At 37.6% G+C, this 15,862-nt stretch overlaps 1 protein-coding gene across 1 annotated transcript in view; it reads left to right on the top strand.

Moving 5' to 3' along the window:
- Positions 1-15,862, top strand: part of AUH (AU RNA binding methylglutaconyl-CoA hydratase) — a 124,169-nt gene that overhangs the window by 47,111 nt on the left and 61,196 nt on the right. The window contains exons 3-4 of the mRNA XM_031557419.1: positions 6,857-6,924; positions 7,022-7,109. Of these exons, the coding sequence (XP_031413279.1) occupies positions 6,857-6,924; positions 7,022-7,109 (156 nt within the window). The remainder of the gene's footprint in view (positions 1-6,856; positions 6,925-7,021; positions 7,110-15,862) is intronic.

Here is a 15,862-nt window from a genome sequence, read left to right as displayed (position 1 = left end):
TATATAACTTAAATATGTGAAATGAGGGTGCATCTGGGAATTTACAGGTATTTTGAAGCTATCATGCATATATGTGGGTTGCTCTGAAAGAATTCCTCTTATTTCCATGGAAACTAGAACAGATCTAAAGAGCACAAAGCATTGTTTGATGGAGAAAATTCTTGGCTACAAAACACTGCTTTTCAACGTAGTCAGAACAATTAGGTGTGCATTGTCTCCATTGATGAATGAGAGCCTGCATGCCATGTTCTAAGCGCCTTCTTTACATTTGTCTTTAAAAGTCAAATCAGTTATTCTTGGAGTACTCTACCCCCTGACTTGGAAGTCTGAGATGGGGAGCAGAATAAAGCCCCACAGTCAGAGACCTACTGTTTCATCTGGACTGACACACGTCCATGGGGCCAGATGTGATCCACCTGAGGGAGCTGGCGGACGTGATTGCCAGGCTGCTTTCCATTATCTGTTAGCATTCTTGGTTAACTTGAGAGGTCACACAGAGCTGGAGACTTGCTGATATTACTTCATCTACAAGAAGGGTTTTAAAGAGGATGCATGGAACTGCAGGCATAACAGCCTGACCTTTGTGTCAGAAAATGTTATCATCTAGTAGATCATTTTGAGTGAGATCACACAGTATGTGCATGGCAGCCAGGGGATCAGGCCCAGCCAGCATGGGTTCGTAAGAAGCAGGTCTTGCTTGACCAGCCTCATCTCCTTGTGTGATCTAGTGACCCTCCTGGTGGATGAGGGAAAGGCTATTGACATAGTCTGTCTAGACTTCTATCATGTTTCAACCCTGTTTGGCCTAGTTCTGTGATGGGATGAACGGACCCACAGACCCACACCCCAGGAAGGGGGGAAAAGGGAAAAAGGTAGGGAGGTGGGCCTAGATGAGGAAAAGAGTAGCAGTGAGCTAATGAGAAAGGTTGATTTACTAAATACAATAACAGAATGTGAGATGATACAATATAATACAATGTAATTGGAATTGAAGCTAATAAATCAAATAAAATGAGAGAAAGGGAGTTTTGAAACTGAAGTCCTTACTTACTTTAATGCTGTAGGGAAGATGACCAGGGAGCACAGAGAGCAAAGAGAGCAGGAGGCAGTCTTGTGACTCCCAGTCAGTTTTATCTTTCCCCCCAAATGAAAAACAGAAGAATGAAGTCTTCTGGGAGTTGTAGTTCTCTTCTGAGCCAAGAGATGATCCACAGAACTCTTTATTTCCCAGTACACTATATGATGTTATGATGTGGAATACCTATCAGAAATCATAAAACCATGACAGACTTCATCAAAGCCTTTGACACTGTCTCCCACAGTATTCTCCTAGAGAAACTGTCAGTCCCTGGCTTGGAGAAGTACACTCTTCACTGGATAAAGAACTCTCTGGAGGCCAGGCGCAGTGTGGTGGTGGAAGGAATTAAATCCAGTTGGCGACTGGTCACGAGCAGTGTTCCTGAGGAGTCAGTACTGGGGCCTATCCTGTTTAATATCTTTATTGATGACTTGGACAGAGGGATTTAGTGCACCCTCAGCAGGTTTGCAGGTGACACCAAATTGGGAGAAAGTGTCGATCTGCCTGAGGGTAAGAATGCCCTTCAGAGGGATCTGGCCTGAGGCCAAAGCGATGAAGTTCAACAAGACCGAGTGCGGGGTCCTGCACTTTGGTCACAACAACCCCAGGCAACGCTACAGGCCTGGGGAGGAGTTGCTGGAAGACTGTATAGATGAAACGGATCTGGGGATATTCGTGGCTGCTCAGCTGAACATGGTTCAGCAGTGTTCTCAGGTGGCCAAGAAGGCCAATGGCATCCTGGCTTGTATCAGAAATTGTGCTGTCAGCAGGAACAGGGAAGTGTCCCTTTGTACTCAGAACTGGTAAGTCTGCAACTCAATTACTGTGTTAATTTTTGGTCCCTTCACTATAAAAAAGACTTGGAGGTCCTGGAGCATGTCTATAGAAGAGCAATGGAGCTGGTGAGAGACCTGGATCATGTGTCTGTTTCATAGTATGTTTGGATCTGAGAGACAGGATGTCTCAGGAGTGGAGGCAAGAAACTGTGCACTCAGAGCAGCACGGAGGGTTATGAATTTTATTTCACACATGCACACACACACATATAGAGGCATCTATTTTAGATTATCTCAGTGGCAAGCACAAACTCCATAAGCAGATAAGTGCTACTTACCTACTTTTGAGAGACAAGTGAATTTCTGAGTGGGAGAAAGAGAAGGAACATGCCTGTAGTAGATTTGAGAGGAAGTGTCAGAAGGGTGTCCTCTGCTTTAAGGCATACTTTTCCTCTCTCTTGAATCCACCACAGCCTCCCTCCTGCTTTTGTTCTCTGCAGGGTCTGCAGCATTTTCTCTACTTGCACGCTGCATCTGCATGGCCAGCATGTGATGCAGAGCTTAAGTGGAACACCTGCTTGCAAAACAAGGTAAACTAGCAAAGTCAGCTTCCTACCAAAACAGGATAAGTGGCTTTAGCTGCAAATGCTGCTTTCCTCAAAACTGTCATGCAGCCCATGGTTCTAGTCACACAGTCATCTAGTTATGCTCTCTGTCAGAATACTTTGTTCCAATTCAGGATCATTATTTGGTCAGGACCTTTTGATTCCCAGATATACCGTTTTAGGAAGAGCATCTGAAGGAACTTGAATTGTTTAGTGTAGAGAAGAGGAGGCTCAGGGGAGACTTCATAGCCCTCTACAGCTGCCTGAAAGGAGGCTGTGATGGAATGGAGGTTAGCCTCTTCTCCTGCGAATCTAGTGATAGGATGAAAGGTTACAGCCTCAAGTTCTGCCAAGGGAGATTCAGGCTGGGTTTTAGGAGAAATTTCTTTTCTGAGAGAGTAGTCAGGTGTTGGAACAGGCTGCCCAGGGAGTCATCATTCCTGGAGGTATTAATGAAGTGTGTATTTGTGGCACTAAGGGACATGCTTTACTGTGGAAATGTTGTTGGTAAGTGGACATTTGGGCTGGATGATGTTGGAGGTCTTTTCCAAGCTTGATGATCCTGTGATTCTATGATTTGTAAACATCTGCACTAGTGGAGGTAACCCATTGTCACAACTCCTGAAATGCACCACCCACCACCTCAGTGAGCTTATATCAACTGTTTGGACATTTTATCAGCAAACACTGATAAATGTCAATAGGTGCTTTTCTTTTTTCCCCAGTGGAGGAATTCAGTGACATGCCTTTGCCTTATACAAACTGCCATGTCAGATGCCACTTTGTCGGATTGCACCTATGATACCATCTGTCACATGGCAACAAAATGTAATGGAATAATAGTGGGAAGGTGCAGCCTGTTCAGTCATACCACCAACATCTGCTTCTAGTATTGTGGGTCAACATAATGAAATACGATGCATTACTTTTGGAAGAATTCTTGTATGTATGTATGTGTATCCTTTTCTCACTAAAATATGATTTTGCCGTTTATTTTCACGTGACTTAACTATGATTTTCTTTTTAACATTAAAAATTACGTCTCAGCTCTGGTAGCAAGAGTAGCATTCATTGTATGTTTGCTTTACCCTCTGTTGGGAGAGGAGGTAGCAGGTAGAGCTGCTTTGAACCAGTTTGGGATCACACAACAAACGTAGAAGTCACAATTTGGTAATAAAGAAGGAATCGGCCCTTTCTGAGGAATCAGGACTTCCCAAACACTCCAAATGAGGCAGTCTCCAAATAGAGATGCTTCTCTTTTGATTGCCAGCCTTTAAATCAGGTTAGGGAGGGGTGTGTGACCCCTTGCGGTTGCTCAGATAAATTGCTTCCACCTGTGCTCCCAGGTCTGGCTATGCCCCTTAACCAGCTGCTCAATCACTAGTTCATGCCATGACCTAACAGTTCCCATACATTCCAGCAGCTGAGAAATAATACAAACTGTCCATGACTACTTACATAGCATTGGTAGTCATCTTAGACCCTTGGAAAATCTAGCTAATAGAGTGAAATTTGATTTTTAATATATGTGATCAATAATAGACACACCTTATTTGCTGAAGAGTTTTCTGGAGTCATGTGGAAATGACTCCCAGGAAAAAATTATGAAATTAATATTGCCTTCAGCATTGTCTGAGTGGCTGTTCCTTCCTAACATATCTGCAACTTCACTGACACTGTAAACTGGAATTCCATTATTATGATATTTATTATGATTTTTATATTTGTTTCTGAATGTGATGATGAGTTTTTACTACTTTTTGCAGATAAGTTTTTTTTTTTTTTTTTTTTTTAAGATATTTGCATGCCCATAGGTGGACACTTCAGGAAGAGTGAACCATGACTAAATGTTTCAAATGAGAATGTGAGATTTTTCAAAATACATGCAGTCAGCTATTCTGTGTTGCTAACAATAATTGTTAAAATGGTTGTTGATGGTGTTTGTACTTCTTGCTATTTTTTTTTTTCCAAGAGGTTTGGTGGGATTCTGCAGTGTTGTATAGTGCCTGATTTGCCCTGTTTAGGGCAAATTTATATAAGATTTGTATACTCATATGACCAGGGATTTAAATTTTTAGGATATCCAAAACATGGAAGGAAGACCTTCTTGAACAGTTTCTTTTAGGATGACATCCAGCAATTAATTCACAGTCTTTGGCAAACTGACATGGCGAGTTGTATTCCCAGATTTTGGGGACAGGGAGATCTTGGAGTAAGCTAGGAAAGGAAGAAAGTACATTCTTGGGATTAAATCACTCAAATGGAACTAAGTCTATTTTTCTACTTCGATAATATGACTTTGAGCAAGTAATCAATTGATCTGTAGTTCGGTCATTGATTAATACACTGGGAAAATGTCCCACACCTTACTGCAGTTTTAAAAATAACCAAGGAATTTAAGGATGCCCAGACAATATTGTAATAAAGTATTAGAACAAAACTGACTCAAGCATTCAGGGAATATCTTTTAATATGCCTCATTTCCATATATGATTGTCTCATATTAGCCTCACAGTTTTCTGGTCGCAGTTATTGCTTTTCTTTTTTTTTCTTTTTTTCCCCCCTCTTATTTAAGAGATACATGTCATCTGTATTTACCTCTCACTTATCTGGGAGGGGAGACAGAAGTGATAGGTTTATGATTCGGTGGGATACTTTTAAGACTTAACTTGTATGATTTGTCTTTATGCCCTTCTTCATAGGAAAATTACTAAATATGTTTTAATGTTAATTGGGAATTCATTCTAATATTGATGATGGTAACTAAAGAGTGTTGCTGCTATTGAAAAACATACTTTTGCTAAGGACCTTATTTTTAGTTAAAAAATAGTTTTGAGATGGCAATCAGGTTAACTGGCTTTTTGTCGCTTTAAAACATGGTGCTGATTTTGCTTTACCTATGTGTATGAACATATGTATTTGAATTTGGAATAATCCTGAAAAACAAATTGCAACAGTAGAAAAGTGCTGCATTTGGAAGCATGTAGGAATTCCTGTTTGAATGCTGATTGAGGGCTGTTGTAGCTGTGTTGATGAATTTAGTTTGACTTTAGAGAACAAAGGAATGAGGGTTTTCTGGATCAGCCAGGCTCTCCTTTTTCTTGATAAGGGTTAATTGAACTTTGGGAGCAAGCAAGAGGAAAGTGTGCTCTCCTACTTGGGTTTAACCATTTTCATCTGAACTTCAGACATGGTAGCTGGTGAATGGAAGACTTCGTTTTCAAATTGGTAGCTGCAGAAGGAGCAGGAGCTCAGTTTAACAATCTGTGTGTGTGTAGGCACTTACATTCAGGAGGAAGGGAAGTGGGATTAAACACTAATAGCTCATCACTTTGAGATGTTTCTGTGAAAGAAATAGTATGTGCTGAGAAAACAAGACAGCCTCGTAAGGTGACTAGGAGAGCCAGAATATATAGAGATGGTTCTTGCTGAGCTTGGTGTTGTGGTAGTAAATACGCAGGCAAATACTGAGTTTCTGGTAGATTGATGGCAACACTGTGGGCCTTTACTGTTTGAGATAAAGGGAGCTCCCTTTTTCTCTTTCATTCCTGGTCCCAGTGCTAGTCCATTGCCTTCTTTTCATTTGGCTTGTATTTTCCAGATGAAAAACAAAATCCTGACCTTAGCAAGACTGGATCAACTTCGATGTTTAGAATTAAGGAAATTGTAATATATTCAGGAAATAATTGCCTAAAAGATTATTATCTTGTTAAACTTCTTGGGATTTTTCATGCCTGTTAAGCTAAGGGAGAAGGAATAAGGACAAGCAAATGGTGCTCCTTGTGTGACACAGATCAATGTATATGTAATCAGTCATTGAGCCAACTTATATCTAACCGGACTAAGGGAGTTATAAATACGTGATCAATGCTGTGCAGCCTTGCACTAAGTTTCTGTCTTGAGGGAGAGTTTCTGTATGTTTTTTATTTTAAACGGAAATTCAGATGTATTGTTGCTAGCATTCTCCCTGTGTGGCTTCATTTATCTGTACTGGAATTGCTAGTCTTAGCTGTGATAACTCTTCTTGCTTTAAGAAGTTTCTCAAAGCAAGCTATGTAAATATGGAAACAATGCATTATTTTGCTTGATTACACGTCAGCACTTTGCATACAAATGTGAAATTTGTGCATGCCTTAGGTAATTTAACATTCAACCCTTCTGACCATGTAATAGAGTTAGGGCCAGCTTTTTACTTCTTAAAATACTTCATTTCTGTTGAATACTGAAATGTTCAACACTGGAAAATTTAAGTCCGTTTTTTTCTTTCTAAAACTCAGTAGCTAAATGAATACACTAGTATGTTTCTTTTAGCACTTCTGAAATTGAAATAATTACTTGTGTGGATATTATATATTTTTCTGTATTATAACAGTGATACAATTTTTCTTCCTCTCCAGGAATTGTGGTGCTTGGGTTAAACAGATCTCATGCCAAGAATGCACTTAGCAAAAATCTTTTAAAAATGGTAAGTGAAAAGAACAGTTTCTAATATGAAGGTGAAATACTGTAATTAAATACTTTTAAAAGTGTTTGGTTATTCCCTTTCCTCCTTTTCTCTTTAGATGTCAAAAGCTGTGGATGCTTTGAAATCTGATAAGAAAGTACGAACTGTTATATTCCGAAGTGAAGTCCCAGGGATATTCTGTGCTGGTATGCAAACTTAATTTTCCTGAGAAGCTGGAAATCTGTATCTAATTTTTTGCGTGCGCGCGCACACACACACACAGATACGTTCATGAAAAAAAAAAAAAAGAGAATGGAAGAACAGAAAGAAATGAAAAAAAAAGCCCAGATTCCAAGGAAACTTGTCTTATGTATATATTCATCTCAGAAGCAAACGCAGTGGTTTTATATGATTTTCCTCAATTGTTAACAAGATCTGAATATCTGTTTTATTCTTTCTGTGTCATAAAGTGTTTTAAAAACTAACATAGTTTTTCATAGCACTAGTGTGCTATGAAATCATTTAATTGAGCTTTTACAAATTGTTGCATGTACTTCATGCGGGGGAAGAGGACCAAAAACTGCTAATACTTGTATGGAAAGCTGTATAAAAAACGTATTTTAAATATATTAAATCAACTTTAAATTAAATAAACAAAATTCATTATGAAATGTAATCTTACTGAGACTGAGTATAAAAAAACAAAGTATACACACAGCCAAAATATCAAGCAGTAAAAATGCTGTACCAGAGTTGTAAGAAAGCAAAAGCTATGAACAGCCATAAGCTGGGAACAAGAATTTGAGAATTTTTAAACATATCAAAATCAGTGGAAACAGACATGTATTTTGTAGATAAATAGTGTCTTTATATTCAGATGTGCAACAAAATGCTTTGTTCAAATTGAATCCTAATAAATTTCAATTGGTTAGATAAGTCCATTTCTTCTTTCTAGTATATGAATAGGAGGATAGAGAAGATAAATTCTAAAATTTTATGGTTCTCTGCAGTGTTTAAGCTTACTAACTACACATAACATAATTAATTCAATTTAAATGCAAAACCTTGTGTCCAGATTTAAATTGAGTAATGTGTGTAAGTAATTCTTGTGTAGTTTAAGTTTTTATTGTTATTAGTTTTCATAACTATTTTCATTCAGCTGCAATGTGTTGCTTATAAGGTTTCCATAAAGAATCATTTTGAAAAAACGGACTAGTCCATACAGCATTTAGTAATACATGTCAAGAATTTGAGTATAGGTATGATAATCAACGTATTTCATTTAAAAGTTGCATCTTGATTTTGAAAGAAGTTGTTGTAGACATTAGTAACTAACAGTAATCTTTGGAAAATAAACAGTTAAAAGCTGCCTTTTTTAAACTGAGGAAGAGTGGTGAGTGTTCAGAGGAACACATGCAAATATTTTTTCAAGTTAGGTGTTAGAAAACTTATGCAAAAATGTGTCTATTAGTTGAGTCCTTTAACAATTTTTTTCCAGTTTTTTGACATTCATGAATTTAATGGTAGCTGTAATAGAGGAAATTTGAGATCAGACTAATTTTGAGCGAAGGGAATTCAGGTATCATATTTAAATAGTATTTATGAAATTGAAGTTGCATTGTATTCTTAATTGAATGGCTTTGCAGAGCCGTTTTGTTAAGATGTAAAGACAGCTTTATTGTCTGTTTGTCTGTCTTGAAAAACAACCTGCAGTGTGTTTAGAAAGCTTATTGTGGACAACCCAGTTGTTTTGTGGATGACAGCAAGCAGTGAGGTGCTCTCGATACACCAGAAGGATGAGATAACATCCAGAGGGACCTGGATGGGCTTGAGCAATGGCTTAGGCGAACCTCATGAGGTTCAGCAAATCCAAGTGCAAGGTCGTCTTCTCTGGGGAGAACTGATGGTGGCATTTCAGTATCTAAATGGGAGCTACAGGAAAAAAGGGGACAGACTCTTTAGCAGGGTCTGTGGTGATAGAACAAGGGGAAATGATTGCTAGCTTAAAGAGTGTAGATTTAGGTTAGATATAAGGAAGAAGTCTTTTTCGGTGATGATGGTGAGGCACTGGAACAGGTTGTCCAGAGATGTGGTGGTTGCCCTGTCCCAAGAGACTTTGAATGGAGGCTAAATCAGACCCTAGGCAACCTGATCTAGGTGTGCATGTCCCTGCTCATTACAGCAGAGTTGGATGGATGTCCCTTACAATCTAAGAATTCTACGATTATATTATAAGATGCAAGAATGTTTATATGTGGCATAGGAAGGGAAAGTAACTGTGAGAACAGGAGTGAGTAAGAGTAGGACTGCATAGTTAGATCTTAAATCAGGGTTTGGAGTCAGAGTATGGAACGATTGTCGTAACTTAACAGAAATAAAAAGTGACAGATAAGAGGGTAGGTCTGTGACTAAACCGGTAAAATTATGATGTTGCAACAGTGGTAACTGGAATTCAGGGTGAGCTGGAAGATTTGAAACAGAATTTGCCAATGATAATGATCAGAAAGAGCTCAGTGGCCATATGGGTTGCTTCTGTAGAAGATGTTAAGAAGTGTATATAAAGAGAGGGAAAAAACAGAAAGCATAGTGAATATGGAGAAAACAGATAATGGGCTAGGGAAGTCAGAGAGAGGGAGGGACTGAGAAACATTGAATCTAGTGAAATATTATTTTGAGAGTCTTTATTTGGAAATTCAGTAGAACAGAAGAAAGTTTTCAAACTTAAGATTAAAGGACAACGTTTTATTTCAAAATCACTCAGTTTCTTCTCAAAATTGAAGGATCGTCTTGTGAAATGTCTTATTTGCTTTTGCACCATGGTGCAATTCAGTTAGGCTAAACTCTGAATGTTTAATTTTTCTGTATTTCCTCATTTTTTTCTTGCGTATGTGGGAATGTATAGTTTTAAAAACACATTTTTTTACGATGATATTTTGGACCACCATCTGGTATTTGACTGACCACAGATTGAGAAACTTTGTCCTAGAGTGTAGTTCCCTTTTATGTCTGGAAAGAAATTAAAGGTCCTTAAATCTTGCCATTCCTCAGCTATCAACAAAAATCTATGAAAGCCACAAGCCAAATGTCTTGTTTCCTTCAAAGGGCTAGTCCACAAAAGCTCACATCTAACTGATGCTTGCTAAATGACACTGTGGTTGATTAAGGGATTTAAAGTCTGCTGAAGAATAGTGGATTTGAGGATGGTTCCAAATTATGGGATTCTTACATGGTGAACTGAGAGAAAAGAGGAGGAATTCTGTAAAAGACTACAGAGATGTGCCAGCAGTTGTATACTTTCATTTCTGCTTTCTTGTTCATTTCGAGTATTTTGCTTCTCCTGTTCCCTTTGTATCTCCTTTCTGATGCTCTTTATGGATGCAGGAAGTTCTTCATTAATGCTCTAGTACTGATCAAAAGGGGTATGTAGAAATCAATGAAGGGCCTAGCTGCATGCATTATCATAGAATCCTTAGAGTTGGAAGGGACCTTTAAAGGTCATCTAGGGGTTCTGTGATTCTATGGAAAATGCATCCTAACACATCTAGCTGTGTTCTTCAGAGGCTTTCTGCTTCTGTTCCAGGTTCTCTGGCTGGAGCTCACTTCTTAGCCTTTCTTTGTATAAAAGTAAATAAATAAAATATTAGCCTTTCTGCATTGAACATATGGGACCAGTCTTGGTTTACATGGACTTGTGTTGTATGTCTTCCAGTTCTGCAGCCAAAACAGCTGAGTGTGCAAGAATTTGTTATTCAGTATTGCTTCACCAAAGAGAACTGCACTAAGTAAAATAGAGATTGTGAGATTGATAAGTTATTTTCTTTGTGTATATGTGAACCAAAGAAGGCTTGAGGGCAGTTTCTAATTGATAGATTTGTGTACTTGTTCCTGGGAGACCTTCTTTTCAGAAATCTTTGAGACATATCAGACATGTCAGAATATGGATAGTTAACCTTTTTGTTGCTGTTGCAACTAGCTTTACAAGGTAACTTGAAAAACTTGGGTATTGGAGCTCTTTAAAAACCACTTTGATCTAAAACAGTTTAAGTCATCCAGCTTTGCCAATTAGCTCCCCTCTTGGAAATGCAGAAGTAATCTTTCTGCCAACAAAAATTCATAGCTTGAGTCTGTGGTGTGAATAAAACCAACAGAAGTGTTGTTTTTTTTTTTGTTTGTTTTGCATGATTTCTGTACATCGAGACTTTCTTTCCAGCACAGCTAAGTTAGTTATGTGGTTTGTACTTTATGGCTGGCATTTCCAGCTGGTATAGTTTTTCTGGCAGAGGTTTATGAAGTAGACAGGCGTGGGAGAGCCAATCCTTGAAAACTTCATTTATGAGTTTTTGTTGTGGACTGAATGAAGATGCAGAGGGGGAAAACAGTGCTGCTAACAACCCTCAAATACTTCACCTACTCTTGCAAGAGTAATACAGAAGTACAAATGTGGTTAGAGTCTCCTTTTTTTTCTTCCCATTTTCTGTTTGCTTACTTAACAGAGGATAGTACTTTCCCAGATCATAATTTGGTCCTAAGGGCTCCAGCTCATACATAGGAATTGAGAGTAGAGTTAATGTACTACTCCACAGTTCCCTTCTGAGGACTGAAATAACATGTGAAAATACTTTAGTGCCTTCTAAATATTTTTGTCACTATAAGCGCATTTAATTACTCTAAGTAAATCCCATCAGAGGTCGATTATAGCTAGGTTCTGTCTCTTTTCACTTCAGACTTTTACCAACGCTTAGATTCAAACTGGTGCAAGCTGCTGGTAGACCACCAGGCTCATTGGCAGGTTGGTCAGTTGTGTGACAGCTTTGTCCTGTGAGTGTACTCATAGTAATCTGTTGAGTTTGGAGTTTACAGCTTGTGTATGCCTGATGCTTATTATTTTTCTTCTTAATTTTGTTTTTCATGTTTCCCTGAAACATCTAACAGCTGTCATGATTTTCTGTAACACTTACTGAACAACTTGGCCAATAACATGCTTGCTCAAATTATGGCTTGGTACTCCAGTTTACAGAGAGAACGTCCATTAAGAAAAACTGGTTTTAAAAGTCTTTCTTTTGGAAATACCTCAATTAGATAATTCCTTGTGTTATCTATCCTGAAGAAACATTGAATTTCAGAAGAAATTGCAATAAGCAGAAATTTTATCTTGACCTTAAACATGAGAGAGCTCTTGTGTTCTTAAATGATTATGTATATGATTATAGCCTCGTAATGTAGCTCAGATTAGTTCAATGTATTATTTACTTGATGTTACTCTTTATATCTTGCCCATATTTACTTGAACCTCATTGCTAATTGTGGAACAAAGTACTACACAATAGCAAACAATAATAATAAATTACATGTAGTTAATGCAGCAGTTGCTTTTACAATACATAGTTGTATGCATTAGCTTATGCATTTATAGTTTATATTAGTTTATACATTTATTTGTGGGGGGAAAAAAAAAAGAATGAAAAGGTTTCCAGGAATTTTCTCTATAATAGTACAAGAAAAAATGTCATTTCTTTTATCTCCAAAAAGAAAGATCGGTATATTACCAAGGCAAGTGGACCCCCGTGGAGAATGGTATACAGGACCTGAGGGAATTATCCATGTTAATGTATAATATTGACCTGAACAACGAGATCAAGATCCCAGATGATGTCAAGGGCTCACAACCTATAGCTATCGTATGCCAACACTGGCAGTAATGGCCAATATAACAAAAAAAGATAGATGAAGTATCTAGCCTACTTTGAAAACATGAAGAAAATCTCTTCCTCCCTACAGGCCTATGTCTGATTGTGGACAAACTGATTCAGTGGCTTTAAGAGAAAAAAATTTCTCCCTTACCTGTACAAATAATTATCTCAGCTGTTAGAAGTAAGTTTTACTGTGCTTGAGAGAGAGAATATAGTAGATACACGCTACATGCCACCTTGTGGGTTTTTTTCTGCCTAGAAATAATCACAGAACAGGGTTGTTGTAGGAAAATTTTTGCACCAGTTTGCAGTAGGCAGTTCCCCGGGCAGAGTAGATAGTATGATCTTATTTCTGAGTTTCATAATGAACCTTTAGATTCACATTCATGAGAAGTGAGTGATGAATAAAATAATAAGAACTAGAGGGGCCCTTTCTTCAGGTAGAGTTGAGTTTATTTGACTGTGTGGATTTGATGGACTGGCATAAGAGAACCAGATGAGTATAACATTCTAGTGAATACTGGTGCACAGTGTACTGTAATGCTATGAAGCTATAACGGGGCAGAATCCATCTGTATTTCTGGAAAGAGAGGAGGATCCCAAAACCTAACTGTATTCGAAGCTGAAGTGAGCCTAACTGGAATGGAGTGATGAAAGGACCCCATTACAGCTGGCCCAGAGTTCCTTGCATTGTTGACATAGATTCTCTTAGGAGGGGATACTTCAGGGACTTAGAAGGGTGCCTGTGGGCTTTTGATATAGCTGTCTTGGAGGTGGAGGACATTAAGCAGCTGTCTACCTTTCCTGGTCTCTCAGAAGACCATTCTGTTGTATTTCTAAGAAGAGAGGAAAAGCAAGTTGATTACTATCGCAGCTATGCACTGGCTGCAATATCTCACCAACCAAGACTCCTTGAAAGCTTATTATTGATTGGAAAGCCAAGGAATAATCAGCAAGACTCACTCACCCTTTAACAGTCCCATATGGACATTATGAAAGTGCAGTGGCTAACAGTGAACTATCCTGGTCTGAATGAAATCAAGCCACCACGGAGTACTGCCATGCCAGACATGCTAGTACTTTGAAATGAACTGGAGTCAAAGACAGCCAAGTGGTATGCCACTCTCTCTTTTGCCTGATAATGATTAACTGATGAGCTGTCTTCCTGTGTCTTTCTTGACCCACAAACTTTTCCGTCTTATTTTCTCCTTATTTCTTGTTGATGAAAGGATTGAGAGGGTTGCTTGGTGGGCACCTGACAACCAGACTAATTGACCAACTAGTTAATATGGATTTTTAAAAGGTACAACATTTTGGCTGCCCTGAGGGACTGATTATATAAAATCTTAGAGAAACTAGTTTGGAAAAGGTAGTAGATGAAAGCTAAAGGAAGCCTTATCTCCAGTTGAGAGTAGTGACTAAGGAGGCTAGAGTAGATTAACTGCAACAAGACAGACTCAATCTGAAGCTGTCTGTTTCTTTATTCTGTGTCTTGTGTAAGATGCAGTGTTCTTTTCCTCAGGTTTATCCAGGGCATCCACTCAGATGTCTTTCTGTTCCTGTGTTGTGTACTCAAAACACCTGCTTATCCATTTCATCTGGATCTTACATTCTCTAGTGATAAGTTTAGTTTTTCTTTCAGTGCAAGGATACCTTTTATTTACTGTGTAAGAGAGACTCAGGTTTGTCACTAATTGAAGACTAGCTGAATTGACGTTACTTTTACCCACGCAATACTTTTCTTATAATTTTTTTCATAGATTGTAGTGGAAGTAGAAACAGCTTTCTACACTGCTAATGTTGCCGCAGTATAATTCTTTTATTCTTAAAAAAAAAGAAAAGAAAAAAAGTTTATGGTAATTAGTTTATTCAGCTCCAGGATGCCAGTTAAGGATATTTCCTTGCAGTTCTTATTCCTTTTTTGGAAGTTTTTATGAGCTGTAGATCATAGCTCATTGTAATTTGTAAGCTCATTGTAATTTGTGAAGCTGGTAAATAATGTATTTGAGATTAGGCTATTATGGAAAGACACTTAGAGAAGCATTTTTTAGCTTTATTTTTGTTTAATTGATGTAACTTTTAAATTTGCCTTTTGAAGTTAATGGTGCAGTGTTTCACCATTCTTCTTTCACCATTCTTCCTTTTGTGTGACATATGTGATTCAACAATGGAAATGTAAGTGGCTGGTGAACCCTAGTAATACAAGTGATCTTCACTCTCCTTTTCTATTGGAACAGAATTCATCTTGGACATGAGATCTCTTAAAATTATTTTAAAACAACAGCTTTGTCCAAGTTGATCCTCTGCTTATGGTGATGATTCTTAAAGAGTATAAACCATGAGTGTCCAGTTTTTTTTGCTTGCCTGAGTGAATAGTAGTTGTCCTGGACTGCATATAAAATGTGTAATATAGTTAATGTATTTAAGTAACAAAACTAAATGTATTTTTGTTGCTCTGGTTTTTATTTTAATAAAAAACATAAATCTAGTGGTATATTTGACCCTGTTTTTGTGAAATTAGTGTGTCAGTATCTAGTTTGGTGGAAATTGTTGCAATTGTTAGTTTTGAAGGTGTTTGTCAGGAATTTTTGATGAAATATTACTCTTTCTATGCTTCTTCCTTGACAGTAATTGTTCAGAAATATACATATTGCCAAAAAGTGATGACATGAATAAGGTGTGGTTGTGAAGCGAGGGGTATATTTCTCTTGTAAGATGATAGGCCTTATAAAAGTCTGGTAAAGACAAACTACCTAATTATTATTTTTTTTTATTTGAATGTCTCATTACAACTCTACACATTCCATTTGAAAATTGGCAAGTAATGTATGTTGACTGAAAATGGAGTTACAAATATATCAAAAATTGATTTTTTTGGAAATCTTGAAAACTATTCTCAAATTTATTGAAATAGAAAGCAGGGCTGCATGTTTTTTTACTGTTCACAGGACTTTGTTTAGCCAGTGTATTTAAATGCATGAAATTATTTACCATAACTTGACCTTGCCATAATTTAAATTCCATTTCAAATCATGTTATGGTTTGAAATGTAGCGCAGATAAGTTGATTTCATCTTGAAGATGTATGTTTAACTCATTTAAATGAGTGATCAAATCCACCAAAAATGCTCAATCTGTGAGTCATTTTTAATTTTCATGTTTCATCTTCAGATTAATCTGCATCTTCACATACGAATTCTCCTTTTGATTCCATGAAGGACTTGTTTGCATTTCAGAAATCATAAAATCTTTCCAGCATTTTACCCTACC

Source organism: Meleagris gallopavo, chromosome Z (genome assembly GCF_000146605.3).
Source record: "Meleagris gallopavo isolate NT-WF06-2002-E0010 breed Aviagen turkey brand Nicholas breeding stock chromosome Z, Turkey_5.1, whole genome shotgun sequence".
NCBI classification, from domain to species: Eukaryota; Metazoa; Chordata; class Aves; order Galliformes; family Phasianidae; genus Meleagris; species Meleagris gallopavo.
Note: the sequence above shows the minus strand (reverse complement) of the source record. Positions and strands in the feature narration are given on the sequence as shown.